At 41.3% G+C, this 14357-nt stretch overlaps 1 protein-coding gene across 9 annotated transcripts in view; it reads left to right on the top strand.

The window, feature by feature from the left end:
* DZANK1 (double zinc ribbon and ankyrin repeat domains 1) overlaps positions 1 to 14357 on the top strand; it is an 83835-nt gene that overhangs the window by 25591 nt on the left and 43887 nt on the right. For 7 of the 9 annotated variants that reach the window (XM_054541616.2, XM_024239182.3, XM_054541615.2 and 4 more), the window contains 2 exons: positions 7683 to 7796; positions 14264 to 14356. In XM_054541616.2, the coding sequence (XP_054397591.2) occupies positions 7683 to 7796; positions 14264 to 14356 (207 nt within the window). The remainder of the gene's footprint in view (positions 1 to 7682; positions 7797 to 14263; position 14357) is intronic. The other 2 variants (XM_063720596.1, XM_054541614.2) reach the window with 1 other exon arrangement.

Here is a 14357-nt window from a genome sequence, read left to right as displayed (position 1 = left end):
GTTAATCCCTGGATACCAGTTAATAACTATTTATATGAACTTTTCCTGTTCAAATTACTTGTGGTTTCTATGTCCTGATTGGACTCTGACTGATACAGAATTGGTACTGGGATTGTTCCCAGGAAATAAACCTGCAAATGGGATTTTGGAAGTGGTTTGGTCTTGTCCTTTGCCTGGGAACAGTGCCGAGCTCCTTGCCAATGGGAAATGGGACACTGGTGATCTGTAGCATGAGGGGGCATCACAGTTAATCAGGCTGTCACCTGTGGCTGATTGTGATGAAGTGCCAATTGAAGCAAGTGTCTTGAGTGGCCAAGTAGCTGCTGCACTTGACTCTATGGCAGTGAAAATGACTACAAAAACTGTGGTGGAGGATGTATTCTCCTGAGTCCATAGGAGCATTCACAGAAAGAAAACGACAAGCTCAGGACCTTTAAGTCATGGTACAGGAACCAGAGAGCTCCTATGACAGCCCAAAATAATATATTTCTTGTAGCTCCAGGGTTATATTGATGAAAATCAAACAAAAATTATATTGTATACGTTGGGGACTTATAATGTCTGTTAACTTCACCTGATCACCAGATTTCATATGTGAAAGTTAGGCCATTAATTGAGAAAGGATGGGATCCTGAAACTCAGAGATGGCAGATGGGACCCAGATGAAACTGACAGTCTTGTACGCTTGTCACTCTGTGCCTCACGCCCAATGGATGTAGTTTGCCCTTATGTCTGAGGATGCCCTTCTGTCTGAGGATACCAGCCTTCATTTGCTTGAAATGTTTATGATAACCTCACCTGGGCAGATGGCTTGAAAGGGCATGTTTATTCTCCTCACAGGTGGTTGTGGGTGGTTTAAACCCATCACAACCACCTGTTGCATTCTAGGGACCCAACCCAGCATGCTACAGGAGGACAGGTGCATGCTGTGATCCAGGAGGAAATAACTTACACACACAAAGAAGAGGAAGATTTTACTAATATATAGTGGCAGAGTCTTGGGGAATAAGTGTGGGACTAGATTTTAAATGAAGACAATATGACTTGAAATTGGTACAAATTCATTGATATGTGCACACCTTATAGAGATTCTGGGTTTAGTGTGTTAGATAATGCAGCTGCAGTGGCTATAACAGCTTGCTTGGTTGGCTGCTTAAAGCTTGGCCTCAGTAGTGGCCTGTGTTTAATGAGATTGGGATACCAGAACTTTCCCAGGTATATTAGTTTGCTAAGGTTGCCACAGCAAAACCCCACAGACTGTGTGGCTTAAAGAACAGACATTTATTTTCTCATAGTTCTGCAGGCTGGAAGTTTAAGATCAAGGCGCCAGCAGGTTTGGTTTCTGGTGAGGCCTCTCTCCTCGGCTTTCAGACGGCTGCCTTCCTGATGTGTCCTTACTTGGCCTTTCCTCTGGGCACACATCCCTGATATCTCTTCCTCTTCTTATAAAGACATCAGTCATACTGGATCAAAGTCCCACTGTAATGACCTCATTTAACCTTAATTACCTCCCTAAAGGACCTATCTCCAAATACAATCACATTGGGAGCTGGGGCTTCAATATAATGAATTCTGGGGGGCACAGTTTAGTCCCTAACACCCAGCATCATGTGGAGCAGGGAATACAGAGACTTAGGCAAATAGGAAAGTTGGAGTGGGGTTGATACATGTGTCCTGCATCCCTAACTCTTACCTACATTTCACAAGAAGGCCCAGAAGACACTTCAATCACTAAGATATCAAGGAATACATTAGTGAGAGGAGCAGCTGCATCCTTAAAAAGTTCTGTGGCTGCTTTCCTTTGTAGGCCAGATATGATCGTGGGGGATGCTGCTATTTAGATGAGCTCCCTGATCTCATTGGAGCTAGTGAGATCCCAGAGTGGCAGAAGTCAAGTGGCAGCACTTAACTGCCAAAGACAAGGACAGTAATGATGTTTCAGTAAGAGGAATCTGACATGGCATTCCTAGGAATGATAGATGGGCAGCCTCCTAGTGCATCACCTGGTCTCTATAATTGAAAAATGCTAGGTCATGTAGCTAAAAACTGACTTGAGCCGCTGCTTTGGAGAACCAAGTTTCTTACCCAGTTTCCAGACATAAATCAGTTCACAAATTCAGTCTCTTGATTTAAGGGGAGACTGGATCTCCTTAGGGAAGGACCCTGGAGCTTTGCAAGTACATATCATAAGTCTTCCTTGAACACTTTCTCAAGGGGACTTGTTGCTTTCAATTGAGTGACTGTGCACTGGGGAAAAGGAAATGCCCAAATCTTTGGGGGATTTCTAGATACTGGCTCTAAATTCATGCTAATTCTTGGAGATTCAGAACACCACTGTGGTCCCCCAGTAAAGCTGGGACTTTAGGTGCTCAGGTGATAGATGGAGTCTTAACCTCAAATCTGACTTGTAGTTTTTGCTTCATGTATTTTGGGGGTTTGTTGTTATGTCCGTGCTATGGATTGAATCTTTGTGTCTTGGCCAAAATTCATATGTTGAAATCCCGACCCCCAAGGTGATGGTGTTAGAAGGTTGGGTCTTTGAGAGGTAATTAGGTCGTGATGATGAACCCCTTATGAATGGGATTAGTGCCCTTATAAGAGAGGCTCAAAGGAGCTTGTTTGCTTTCCACCATGTGAAGACACAGAAGGTAACATCTGTGAAGCAGAGGGCAAGCCCTCACCTGATACTGAATTTGCTGGCACCCTGATCTTGGACTTCTCAGGCTCCAAAACTCTGAGAAATAAATTTCTGTTGTTTACAAGCCACCCACTTTATGGTGTTTTGTTATCATAGCCTGAACAGACTAATACATTCATATACACTTATAATTGTTCTATCTTCCTGACTATTGACCTTCTTATCATCACAAAATGTCTCTTTGTCTATGCTAATATTTCTTGTCTTAAAGTCCTTTATTCTCTGATATTTATGTAGCTACTCTAGCTCTTTTATGGTTACTGTTTGCATTGTAAGGCCTTTTCTATGCTTTACTTTCAATCTATTTGTCTTTGAATTTAAGGTGTGTTTCTAGTAGACAGCATGTAGTTGGATCTTGCTTTTTTATCCATTCTGAATAACCTTGCCTTTTGAATGTGATATTTAGTCAATTCCTATTTAATGTCATTATTGATGTGGTTAAATTTACATATGCCATTTTGCTATTTGCTATTTGTATCATGGCTTTTTTGTTCCTTTTTCCTTCCTTTACTGCTTTCTTTTGTGGGTTTTTTTTTTGTTTTTTTTTTTTTTTTTTTTTTGAGACAGAGTCTTGCTCTGTCACCCAGGCTGGAGTGCAGTGACGCAATCTCAGCTCACTGCAAGCTCCACCTCCCAGGTTCACGCCATTCCCCTGCCTCAGCCTCCCGAGTAGCTGGGACTAGAAGCACCCGCCACCATGCCTGGCCAATTTTTTTGTATTTTTAGTAGAGACGGGGTTTCACCATGTTAGCCAGGATGGTCTCGATCTCCTGACCTCATGATCCACCCGCCTCAGCCTCCAAAAGTGCTGGGATTACAGGCGTGAGCCACAGCACCCAGCCTTTTGTGTTATTTCTTTTGTGTTACTTTTAGTGTGCCATTTTAATGCTTCTGTTAACTTTTTTATTATTTTTAAAGTTATCTTAAGCTCTAGAGATTACAATATAGACTTCAATTTATTACATTCTATTTTATTTAATTTTGATTTTTAATTTTTCTGGATACATAGTGTATATATTTGTGGGTACATGAGATGTTTTGATATAGGCATGTAATACATAATAACCACATCATGGAAGATGGGGTGTATCACAGTCCATTTTAGAATAATTTAACTCAATTCTACTAAAATATAGAAATTTCACTCCTTTCCTCTTTCTTTCTTTTTCTTTTCTTTCTTTTCTTTTCTTTGAGACACAGTCTCCCTCTGTCATCCAGGCTGGAGTGAGTGCAGTGGCACAATCTCAGCTCACTGCAACCTCTGTCTCCTGGGTTCAAGTGATTCTCCTGTCTCAGCCTCCTGAGTTGCTGGGATTACAGGTGTGCACCACCATGCCCAGCTAATTTTTGTATTTTTCATAGAGATGGGGCTTCACCATATTGGCCAGGCTGGTCTTGAACTCCTGACCTCAAGTGATCTGCCCGCCTTGGCCTCCCAAAGTGCTGGAATTACAAGTGTGAGCCATCGCACCCGGCCCCTTTCTTTCTTTTTCATAACACTGCTTAAGTATTGTCTTCCTTTCTTTATCTTTTATGTAATAACCATAAATATTGCATCTATATATGTTATAAACTGAAAAATGCAGTGTTATACAATCTTATGTCATTTAAAGAAGTTGAGATAAAAGTTCTATGGAGTCATTTGTATCTGCCCTCATATTTATTATATCTGGTCTTCTTACTTCTTCCTGTGAACTCAAGTGATCATCTAGTGTCATTTCCTTTCAGCCTGAAGAACTTCCTTCAGTTTTTCTTGTAAGGCATGTCTGATAGCCATTTCTCTCTGTCTTCGTGTATGTCAGAATGTTTATTTTGCTTTCATTTTTGAAGGATGGTTTGCTGCAGATGTAATTCTGGTTTAGCAATTATTTTCTCTTTCAGCCCTTTGAATTTGTCATTCTACTGCCTTCTGCTCTCCATTGTTTTTGATGCGTCGTTTTTTCTCTTGCTACTTTCAGTATTTTCTCTTTGTCTTGGACCTTCAACAGTCTGATTATAATGTGTTTAAGTGTGGGTCTCTTTGTGTTTGTCTTTCTTGGGATTGATTGAGCTTATTGGATCTGCTGAGTATTGGTTTTCCTCCAATGTGGGAAATATTGGCCATTGTTTCTTCCATTCTTTTTCTGTTCCTTTCTCTCTCTCCCGTACTTGTTGCTGTGCTTGATTTTGCCCCATAGGTTTTTGATGTTCTGCTTATTTTCTTCAGTCTTTTCTCTCTGTTCTTCAGAATAGATAATTTCTGTTGAGCTATTTGTTCAAGTTCACTGATTCTTTCTTCTGTTATCCGATCTGCTGTTGAGTCCCTCTGGCGTTTTTTGTTTGTTTGTTTGTTTGTTTGTTTGAGATGGAGTCTTATCTCGGCTCACTGCAAGCTCCGCCTCCTGGGTTCACGCCATTCTCCTGCCTCAGCCTCCCAAGTAGCTGGGACTACAGGCGCCCGCCTCTGGTGGTTTTTAAAATTTCAGTTACTTTACTTTTCAACTGCAGGCTTTGACTGAATTCTTTTTTTAAAAAAATAATTTCTGTTTCTCTACTGTCCTTCCCTACCAGTCAGATCATTGTCATCATACTTTAATTTTTATCAAATGTGGTTTCCTTTAGTTCTTTGAACATTTTTTAAAAATAGCTGCTTTGAAATCTTTGTCTACTAAATCCAGCATGTAAAGGCACTCAGAGATAATTTCTGTGGACTATTGACTATTTTTCCTCTGAGTGTAGGTCACTTTATTTTTCGCATGTCTCATAATTTTTTTCTTGACTGCGTCAGGTAGTATATTCTAGCAACGCTGGATTCTGACTTTTTTCCCCGAGGGTTGTTGTTTTGTGTTTTGTTTACTTGGATTAAATCTTTAATGTCTGCCTCCCCTGCAAGGCATGGCCACTAGTGTCAGGCTTTTTATTTTTTTTTAAATTTTTTTTCTTAATTAGAGAAGTAAGGAAACAAAAGAATGGCTACTCCATAGACAGAGCAGCAGCTTTTTTTTTTTTTTAATTATTCTTTTAAGTTCTGGGATACATGTGCAGAACATGCAGGTTTGTTACATAGGTGTACATGTGCCATGGCGGTTTGCTGCACCCATCAAGCCGTCATCTAGGTTTTAAGCCCCACATGCATTAGGTATTTGTCCTAATGCTTTTCCTCCTCTTGCCCCCCACCCCCCAACAGACCCCAGTGTGTGATGTTCCCCTCCCTGTGTCCATGTGTTCTCATTGTTCAGCTCCCACTTATGAGTGAGAACATGCAGTGTTTGGTTTTCTGTTCCTGTGTTAGTTTGCTGAGAACGATGCCTTCCAGCTTCATCCATGTCCCTGCAAAGGACATGAACTCGTTCTTTTTTGTGGCTGCACAGTATTCCATGGTGCATATGTGCCACATTTTCTTTATCCAGTCTATCATTGATGGGCATTTGGGTTGGTTCCAAGACTTTGCTATTGTAAATAGTAGAGCAGCAGCTTTTTCTTTCTCTTATATTTAAGCCTGACGTTACCTTTGCGTCAGCATATCTTAGTGTTCAGTTGGCCAGAGATTGTACACAGGCAGCTCCATCCAGGAAGGCCTCCACTCCCTGCTGATGGATCTGTGTGTTGGCTGGGTAACAGTCAAATTCAAGGCTGTTTTCCAGCCCCAGCTTTTACTCTATGACGAGCTCTCTTGCAGTTCTCTACGTGCAGTTCCCATCAGCCGGGGCTGTGTGGGTGGCTTGGGCCTACTCGGGTTTATATTGCTTATGTGCATAGCCTCCAGTCAACTAAGGCTATGTGGAGAGCTATCAAGCCCCTATCATTGAATTACCTTCTGGAACTCCATGTTAAATCCTTGGCCAGTTTGCCAGTCAGTGCATCGATTACCCCTAACAGGCTCATTATCTCAGACTAGGGGACCACTGGTCTTCCTTGTTTGCTTGCCACCAAAATTGTCACCTTAACAGTGCTCCAAATCAAGTGATCCCTGCCCATCAGCAGCCACAAAACTTCTAGTTTTCACAGCCTGCCCTGCCCTGGTGGAGCTACCAAACTGACAGAGTTAGGGGAGGAGGGGGCAGCCCAGGCAACAACCACCCAGAGCTTAGTGTTCTTTTCTGCAGTTCAGTCATTTTTAGGAACTTCTCAGTTTGTTATCTGCCTTTCAATGACTTTCAGGGTGCTGAAGTGGTTGCTTTTTGACAGCAGTATCTGACTGTATGATTGCTTTTTGTTTTTTTGAGCAGGAGTCTCGCTCTTGTCACCCAGGCTGGAGTGCAGTGACGCGGTCTCGGCTCACTGCAACCTCTGCCTCCTGGCTTCAAGTGATTCTCTTGCCTTAGCCTCCCAAGTAGCTGGGATTGTAGGTGCCCACCACTACGCCCAGCTAATGTTTGTATTTTTAGTAGAGCTGGGGTTTCACTATGTTGACCAGGCTGGTCTTGAACTCCTGACCTTAGATGATCCACCCACCTCAGCCTACCAAAGTGTTGGGATTACAGGCATGAGCCACTGCACCCGGCCTGTGATTCATTTTTGGGAAGAGGATTTATAGACCTCCTCATTCCATCATGCTACAATTTCCTATGGATATTTTTCTCTTTTTTTTGAACATCTGTCTTTTCTACAATGAACATGTTTTTACTCTTAATAGGAATAAAATAATAAATGTAATTATTGTTATTTTATTTTATATTATTTACTTTTTAATTGACACATAGTAATGGTACATATTTATGGGGTGCATAGTGTTATTTGATACAAATAATGTGTAGTGGTCAAATCAGAGTAATTAGCATATCCATCATAAAGGTAATTATTTTAAAAATTGTTTTACAAAAACAAATCAAACTTTACATTCTTCCACCAAGTACTAACCAAGCCCGACCTGCCTAGGTTTTGAGATCAGATGAGATCGGGAATGTTCAGGGTGGTATGGCCATAGACCAAACCTTACATTCTAAGATCTATTCATACCTTCAGTTTTTATGTGCAAGATAAACCAGACCTTTTCCTTGTGCAGATGGGCTTGTGTGCAGAATGCAGAAGCTTGGTACCCATGAACACTCCCATCTGCGTAGTGTGTGAGGCCCCTCTTGCTCTACAGCTGCAGCCACAGGCAAGCCTCCACTTGAAGGTAATGAAATGTGATTCTGTAAAAACATGAATGAAATACATAGTAATGTTTGAACAGGTGTGTGTCCTTTTTCAGCTGGTGGGATGGGGTAACAATTTTTTTTTTTTGAGACAGAATCTTGTTCTGTCACACAGGCTGGAGTGCAGTAGTGCGATCTCAGCTCACTGCAACCTCCACCTCCTCGGTTCAAGTGATTCTCCTGCCTCAGCCTCCCGAGTAGCTGGGACTACAGGCATGCACCACCACACATGGCTAATTTTTATATTTTTAGTAGACATGGGTTTTTATCATCTTGGCCAAGCTGGTCTCAAACTCATGACCTCAGGTGATCCGCCCACCTCAGCCTCCCAAAGTGCTGGATTATAGGCATAAGCCACCATGCCCGCCAGGATGGGGTAACAATTGATAAGCTAATATACATGAGCAAAATCCATTCTCATTTTTAGTAAGGTATGCTGTCCAAGAGTTTAATTTGCCAATAGGATCTATAATATTAAGAGGGATATGTAGGATTGTATTCCCTGAACATGGATTTGGAGGGCAAATTGCACTACAGCTGACGAAGACAATTTTACTTCATATATTTAAACTCCAACATTGCAATTAGTATTGATTTATAATTTTGTCCTTAAAGTAGCTTCATACTTTTGTTTGCCTTATTTGATTATAGGTTCTTATTATGGAGAAAAAGAATGACTAGAACTAGTCACATGGAAGAAAAAGTTGTGTATCATCACTTACATCCAAAAAACTTTGCTCAAAAAATATCATACTGTGAACATTTTTTTGATAGAATTTTTAAACATACAATTAAATATTTTCTCCATTCTTCAATTTACAGTCCCATTTACTTCCTCTTTAATCCCAAGTAAAGGTCACTAGAGGATAAAATAGATTTAATAGAGGGAATTTGGGGGATTAAAAAACCAAGAATTTTTAGCAATAAGGGAAATACATGGCATTATGTACAGGCCATAACACTCCTAAAATGGCCTTGTGGGTTGTATATGGGCAAAATATATTCAGAGAAAAGATAAATTCACTTTTTCTTTCACTTTCAAGCTCCCCTTAGCATGAAGAGTTCACAAGTGTACAAGGCTGTGTGAGCCTTCAGAAATGAGATTTTGAATAACTGGCCAGGCCAAAGTCAGGTAGAGGAAAATTTACTAATCTTTTTGTTCAATGACTATTTTAAATCTTAAGATGCTTAAAAAGCCACTGCAGGAAGCCACTATACAGTCCTGGAAGTCTGTCTCCAGACTTCTTATATATTGGAGAGAGAAATCTATTCTTCTCTTATTTAAGCCTGTGTTATTTTGGGTGCTCTGTCAATCACAGCGTATCTATTCTTATTAATACATTTATTCAGGATGTTTGAAGATAATATCACTGCAAACTCTTTGGACTATTCAGAACAGGAAGAATAGGGGTAAGTGTTAGTTGTGACCCAAACTCAATATATATAATATCATCTTCAGTATTTGAAATCTAGAGTTCTTCCCATTTTATGGGAAGGCAGAGAGACACAAGGGTACGTGTAAGTAATTTTTCCCTTCAATTTGTTGTAAATCCTATATTGAGAATAAACACAGGACTTCTACAGTGATAAGCAGCATTAAATCCAGGAATGGCCTCTTTCTTGCAGGGCAATTTTTATAAGAGACATTTTTATAACTTATAATAAGTTATAATAGGAATAATTTTATAACTTATTTCTACTCCATAGGTGAGACAAAGTTAGAACATATAATGAGGAAATCAATAATGAATTCAAAGATGAGATTTAGAAAATTTGCCTCAAAACTTTGCAAGGAGTTTGGTTTTGCTGGGCTGCAACAATGCTGGGGTGCTGTGGGTTATGGGAGATGGCACCTTCTCTACCAGACTTTGTAGCTCAGATTTTTCCCTGTGGGCCCTGAGGGTTGAATGTGGGGACAGGTTTTAACCAGACTTGATTTGTAGAGAGACTTTTATCATCATAACCTCTGATCCTGGAGAGAAGTGTGTGACTTTTTATGCCAGACAATCACTATTACTGCTTCTACTCACAGAAGGACATCTGTTTGGAAACCCTGGCCTGACGATCTTCATTCCAGTGCCTCTTCCAGATGTCATAAGGGTGACAGGTTTTGAGATAACATTCTCACCCAGCCACCTCTGAAGTTGGTGGGAATACTCATGTGAACTACTCAGGGAAGTCAGCAAGCTTTACCTCCCGGCAGGTGGCAGCATGCCACTGACAGCTCCCGTCCCCTTTCTGCGTTGGTCTCTAGCTCACTCCACCGAGTGCAAAAGCACCATCTGCGCTCTTCCTTCTATGATGAAGACAGATTCCATGGTAGTTGCAGTCTTGTGTGGATTTAAGGCACTGTTAATGCTGAGGAATTTTGCTCTATCAGATTTTTTTTTTTTCCTGCCGGAATTAGAAGATCCAGCAGAAGTTTCTGTATTTGACCTCTGGCAAAGATACCTATTTCAGAATAAGAGAGGATTTTACAACTTATTTATTTAAAATAATTAATACCCAATTTTTGGTAACAAATGAAATAATCCAAAGATATACCAAAAAGTGTATAATTTCTTCACTCTACCTCCATTTCTATTTCTCTGAAATAACCAGTGTTAGCAGCTTAGAGTGTCCTTTTATATATTTTTCTAGATTCACAGAAACATATTTATGTATATTCATACATTTAGATTTGGTTTGGTTTGGTTTTTTAAACAAAATGAAATCATGTTATATACTTTTCCTCGCAACTTATTTGTTTCACTTAACAAATGCATCTATTGGCCATTTCTTTTTTTATTTTTATTATTAATTTTTTTTGAGACAGGATCTCACTCTATCGCCTAGGCTGGAGTGCAGTGGCACGATCATGGCTCATTGCAGCCTGAACTCCCGGGATCAAGTGATCCTCCTACCTCAGGCCCCCAAGTAGCTGGGACCACAGGCATATGCCACCACGCCAGGCTAATTTTTCTGTTTTTTGTAGAGATGGGGTTTTACCTTGTTGCCTAGGCTGGTCTGGAACTCCTGGGCTCACATGATCCTCCCACCTTGGCCTCCCAAAGTTCTGGGATTACAGGCGTGAGCCACCGCACCTGGCCTCCATTGGCCATTTTCTAAAGTTGAAAACTAATTTTTAGCATCCCTGTTTACCAGAAGATGTTAACTCAACACATTTATCAAGAAGAGCTACTACAGTTTCCTTTGGGATTTTACGAGCAGCATGCAGTATACCTCCAGGACTTCAGTCATGTTTGTGGTTCTTAGAATTTGTGAGGCTTAGGTCTGGGATACTCCTGAAAAGAGCTGATAATTCCTGTGCCTGAGGCACAGGTGCCTTCAGTGAGTCCCAGCCTCTCACACCGTGATTTGGGGTTAAGGCCAGTGTAACCGTAACTGCACATCAAGCAGAACTTTATCTTAGTCAGTTTTGAGATTAAGTTTGCAATGACCTACTAGTTTGTTTTCAATGTTCTTCCTTTTTAATTGTGTCACTTAAAGCTTATCACTTGGGAGTTTGAAAATTGTTCTCCTCTTTCAACTATTTTAAAAGGAAAAGTTTCATCCCAGTGACTAAGTAGCTCTGTTAAATAGCTTAGAATCATTCAACTAGACAGTATGTTGCAAAGGCTGTGGATGAAATACCAAATGAGGATATTGACTTTTTAAAAGTTCTCATCATAGGTGTTTGCCATCCCCATTAAGGCCATCTGATGGTGGCCTCAATTCCAAATCACCTCCACAGACATCTGTGAATTTATGAGTGTAGTGGATTGTGATATAAAATGATTTCTAACTGTGGGTTGTGGTCACTGCTCTAGAAAGAAGTGAGCCACGGCATGGTGTCAAAAGTCTCCACAAATAAAAACATAGAAAAACCCGTCAACCAAGAAAACTATGTTTAATAGAACTGATGCAGTAAGGTAGACCATCACTTAGACAAGTTCATAGTAGTATCTCAGAAGAAGGAAGGCAGGGAAAGATATTTAAAGGGAGTTAGTGCTGGACTGTAATGTAAACCATGGGCTGTGGTGATCATGATGTGTCAGTGATGTTCATTGGTTGTGACAAATGTACCACTTGGGTGTGGGATGTCCATAGTGTGGGGGAGGCCGTGTCTGTGGCATGGGACAGGGTATATGAGAATCTTCTGTAATTTCCACTCAATTTTGCTGTGAACCTTAAACTGCTCTAAAAATAAAGTTTAAAGTTTATTAATTAAAATAAAAAAAAAACAGGGTTTTGTAAGGCAGGGCAGGTATTGGGCAGAGTATGCACTGGGCAAAGTTATGAGAAGTGGTTTTGGATTATGAGCCCTGCAAGGTGAGGTCTTGAAGGAAGCCGTTGGATTTGAGAAGTAAGCAATTTTAGTTGTTCTCCAGTTTTCTCTTCCTAGAGGAAGTATTTTCTGTGGCACCCAGCAAGATTACTTTTATTTGATCTCAGTATTTTTTAACATGGAGACAGGAAATTTGTCTCATTTCTCAGTGGGTTTCACCAGCTCTTTTCTGAGGCAACATCTTCAGGAAAGTCACGGCCCTAAATCTCATAGATAAATGCTGGCCAATTGCTGATTATGCTGTGGCAACTTTAAGTAACTTTGAAGAATGTTGGCCCCCAGGGAGTGTCAGGAACCATTGAGAGCAAGAGTGTGATTCTTTGCCATTTTTAATAGCTGTCAGTTAGCCTCTGCCCTTTAGGAGTTGTTTAGATTGGCAACTGTGATGCGTTGGCTCAGTGCCTAGGAAAACTTTGGAATCTTCCACTAAAATGGAGTTAACCAGACTTTGAAAGGCTGGGACTCCCTAGAGCTACCTGGTGGTGGTGGAAATAAAACCCTGGGAGTTGGGCTTTCTTTTTCATGATCATCCACTTTACCTGTACCAGCTTCTGAACACACTGTTTGATATATTAGTTTCAGGACACCTAGGGACCACAGTGCTGGACTAGAAAGGAACACTTGAGCACCACTGGTCATTATCAATGGGAAAAGATTGTATCCTGAGAGAATAGTGGTCAGTAACTAAACGTGTTAGAAAACCTCTGATAGCTGAACTCCAGACTATTTTTACCATCATTTCTTTGTCTTTTGTTTTTCTCTGTGTTGCAATGTAACCCCAGGGTCCTGACTTAGAAAGTTGTACTTACGTCCGGGCGCAGTGGCTTACGCCTATAATCCTAGCGCTTTGGGAGGCTGAGGTGGGCAGATCACGAGGCCAGGAGTTTGAGACCAGCCTGACCAATATGGTGAAACCTTGTCTCTACTAAAAATACAAAAATTAGCCAGGCATGGTGGCATGCGCCTCTAGTCCCAGCTACTCAGGAGGCTGAGGCAGAAGAATCGCTTGAACCCGGGAGGCAGAGGTTGCAGTGAGCTGAGATCTTGCCACTGCACGCCAGCCTGGGCGACAGAGGGAGATTCCATCTCAAAAAAAAAAAAAAAAAAAATTTAGTTGTACTTACCACTCTCTTTCTTTTTTTTTTTTTTTTTTTGAGATGGAGTCTTGCTCTGTCACCCAGGCTGGTATGCAGTGGCGCAATCTCGGCTAACTGCAAGCTCCGCCTCCCGGGTTCACGCCATTCTCCTACCTCAGCCTCCCCAGCAGCTGGGACTACAGGCGCCCGCCACCACGCCCGGCTAATTTTTTTGTATTTTTAGTGGAGACGGGGTTTCACCGTGTTAGCCAGAATGGTCTCAATCTCCTGACCTTGTGATCCGCCCGCCTCAGCCTCCCAAAGTGCTGGGATTATGGGCGTGAGCCACTGCACCTGGCCACCACTCTCTTTCTTTGCCAGTCTTTTCACTTCTTCTATTTCTAAGTAAAAACTACAGAGCAAACCTAAATTCATATTTAACATGAAGCCCCAGAGGGCAAACCCCAGTCCAAGAACCAGATTACTTGTAAACACACAGATAATCCCTTGCTGGTCTAGGGTCTTTCTGTTTACTGTTTAAGCCGTGAAATGGAACGTCTACTCAGTGTGATGGTTTTCACACTGGAGAAACACACACACACACAACCTTACACATAACCAGTGCAGAATTTCCAACTTACCTTTTGAAAACCAAACAAATACTCTTTTCAGTGGGTTTGTTTGTTTGTGGTTTTGTTTCTTTTAAAACTACATTCAGGCTGGGCATGGTGGCTCACACCTATAATTCCAACACTTTAGGGGGCTGAAGTGGGAGGATCACTTGAGGCCAGGAGCTGGACACCAGACTGGGCAACACAGTCGGATCCCATCTCTACAAAAACAAATGGAAAAAAAACAAACCAAAAAAACCTACAGATATTTGTCTGACACTATTTACAGTAACTCCTAAACCAATCCAGTCTTCAGAGCCTGGGTGCAATAATAGGGCCTGTAGCTGAATGACTGACAGAAAAGACTGGTTGATGATTTCTTTGCACAGTTGTTTGCTCAGAGGAACATGTATTTCTTATTTTTTGTTGTTAAGGAGAAGGTAATTTGCCGGGCCTGTGGTACAGGAAATCCTGCTCACCTGAGATACTGTGTCACCTGTGAGGGGGCCCTGCCTTCATCACAAGAGG

This window comes from Pongo abelii, chromosome 21, assembly GCF_028885655.2.
Source record: "Pongo abelii isolate AG06213 chromosome 21, NHGRI_mPonAbe1-v2.0_pri, whole genome shotgun sequence".
Classification (NCBI taxonomy): Eukaryota; Metazoa; Chordata; class Mammalia; order Primates; family Hominidae; genus Pongo; species Pongo abelii.
Note: the sequence above shows the minus strand (reverse complement) of the source record. Positions and strands in the feature narration are given on the sequence as shown.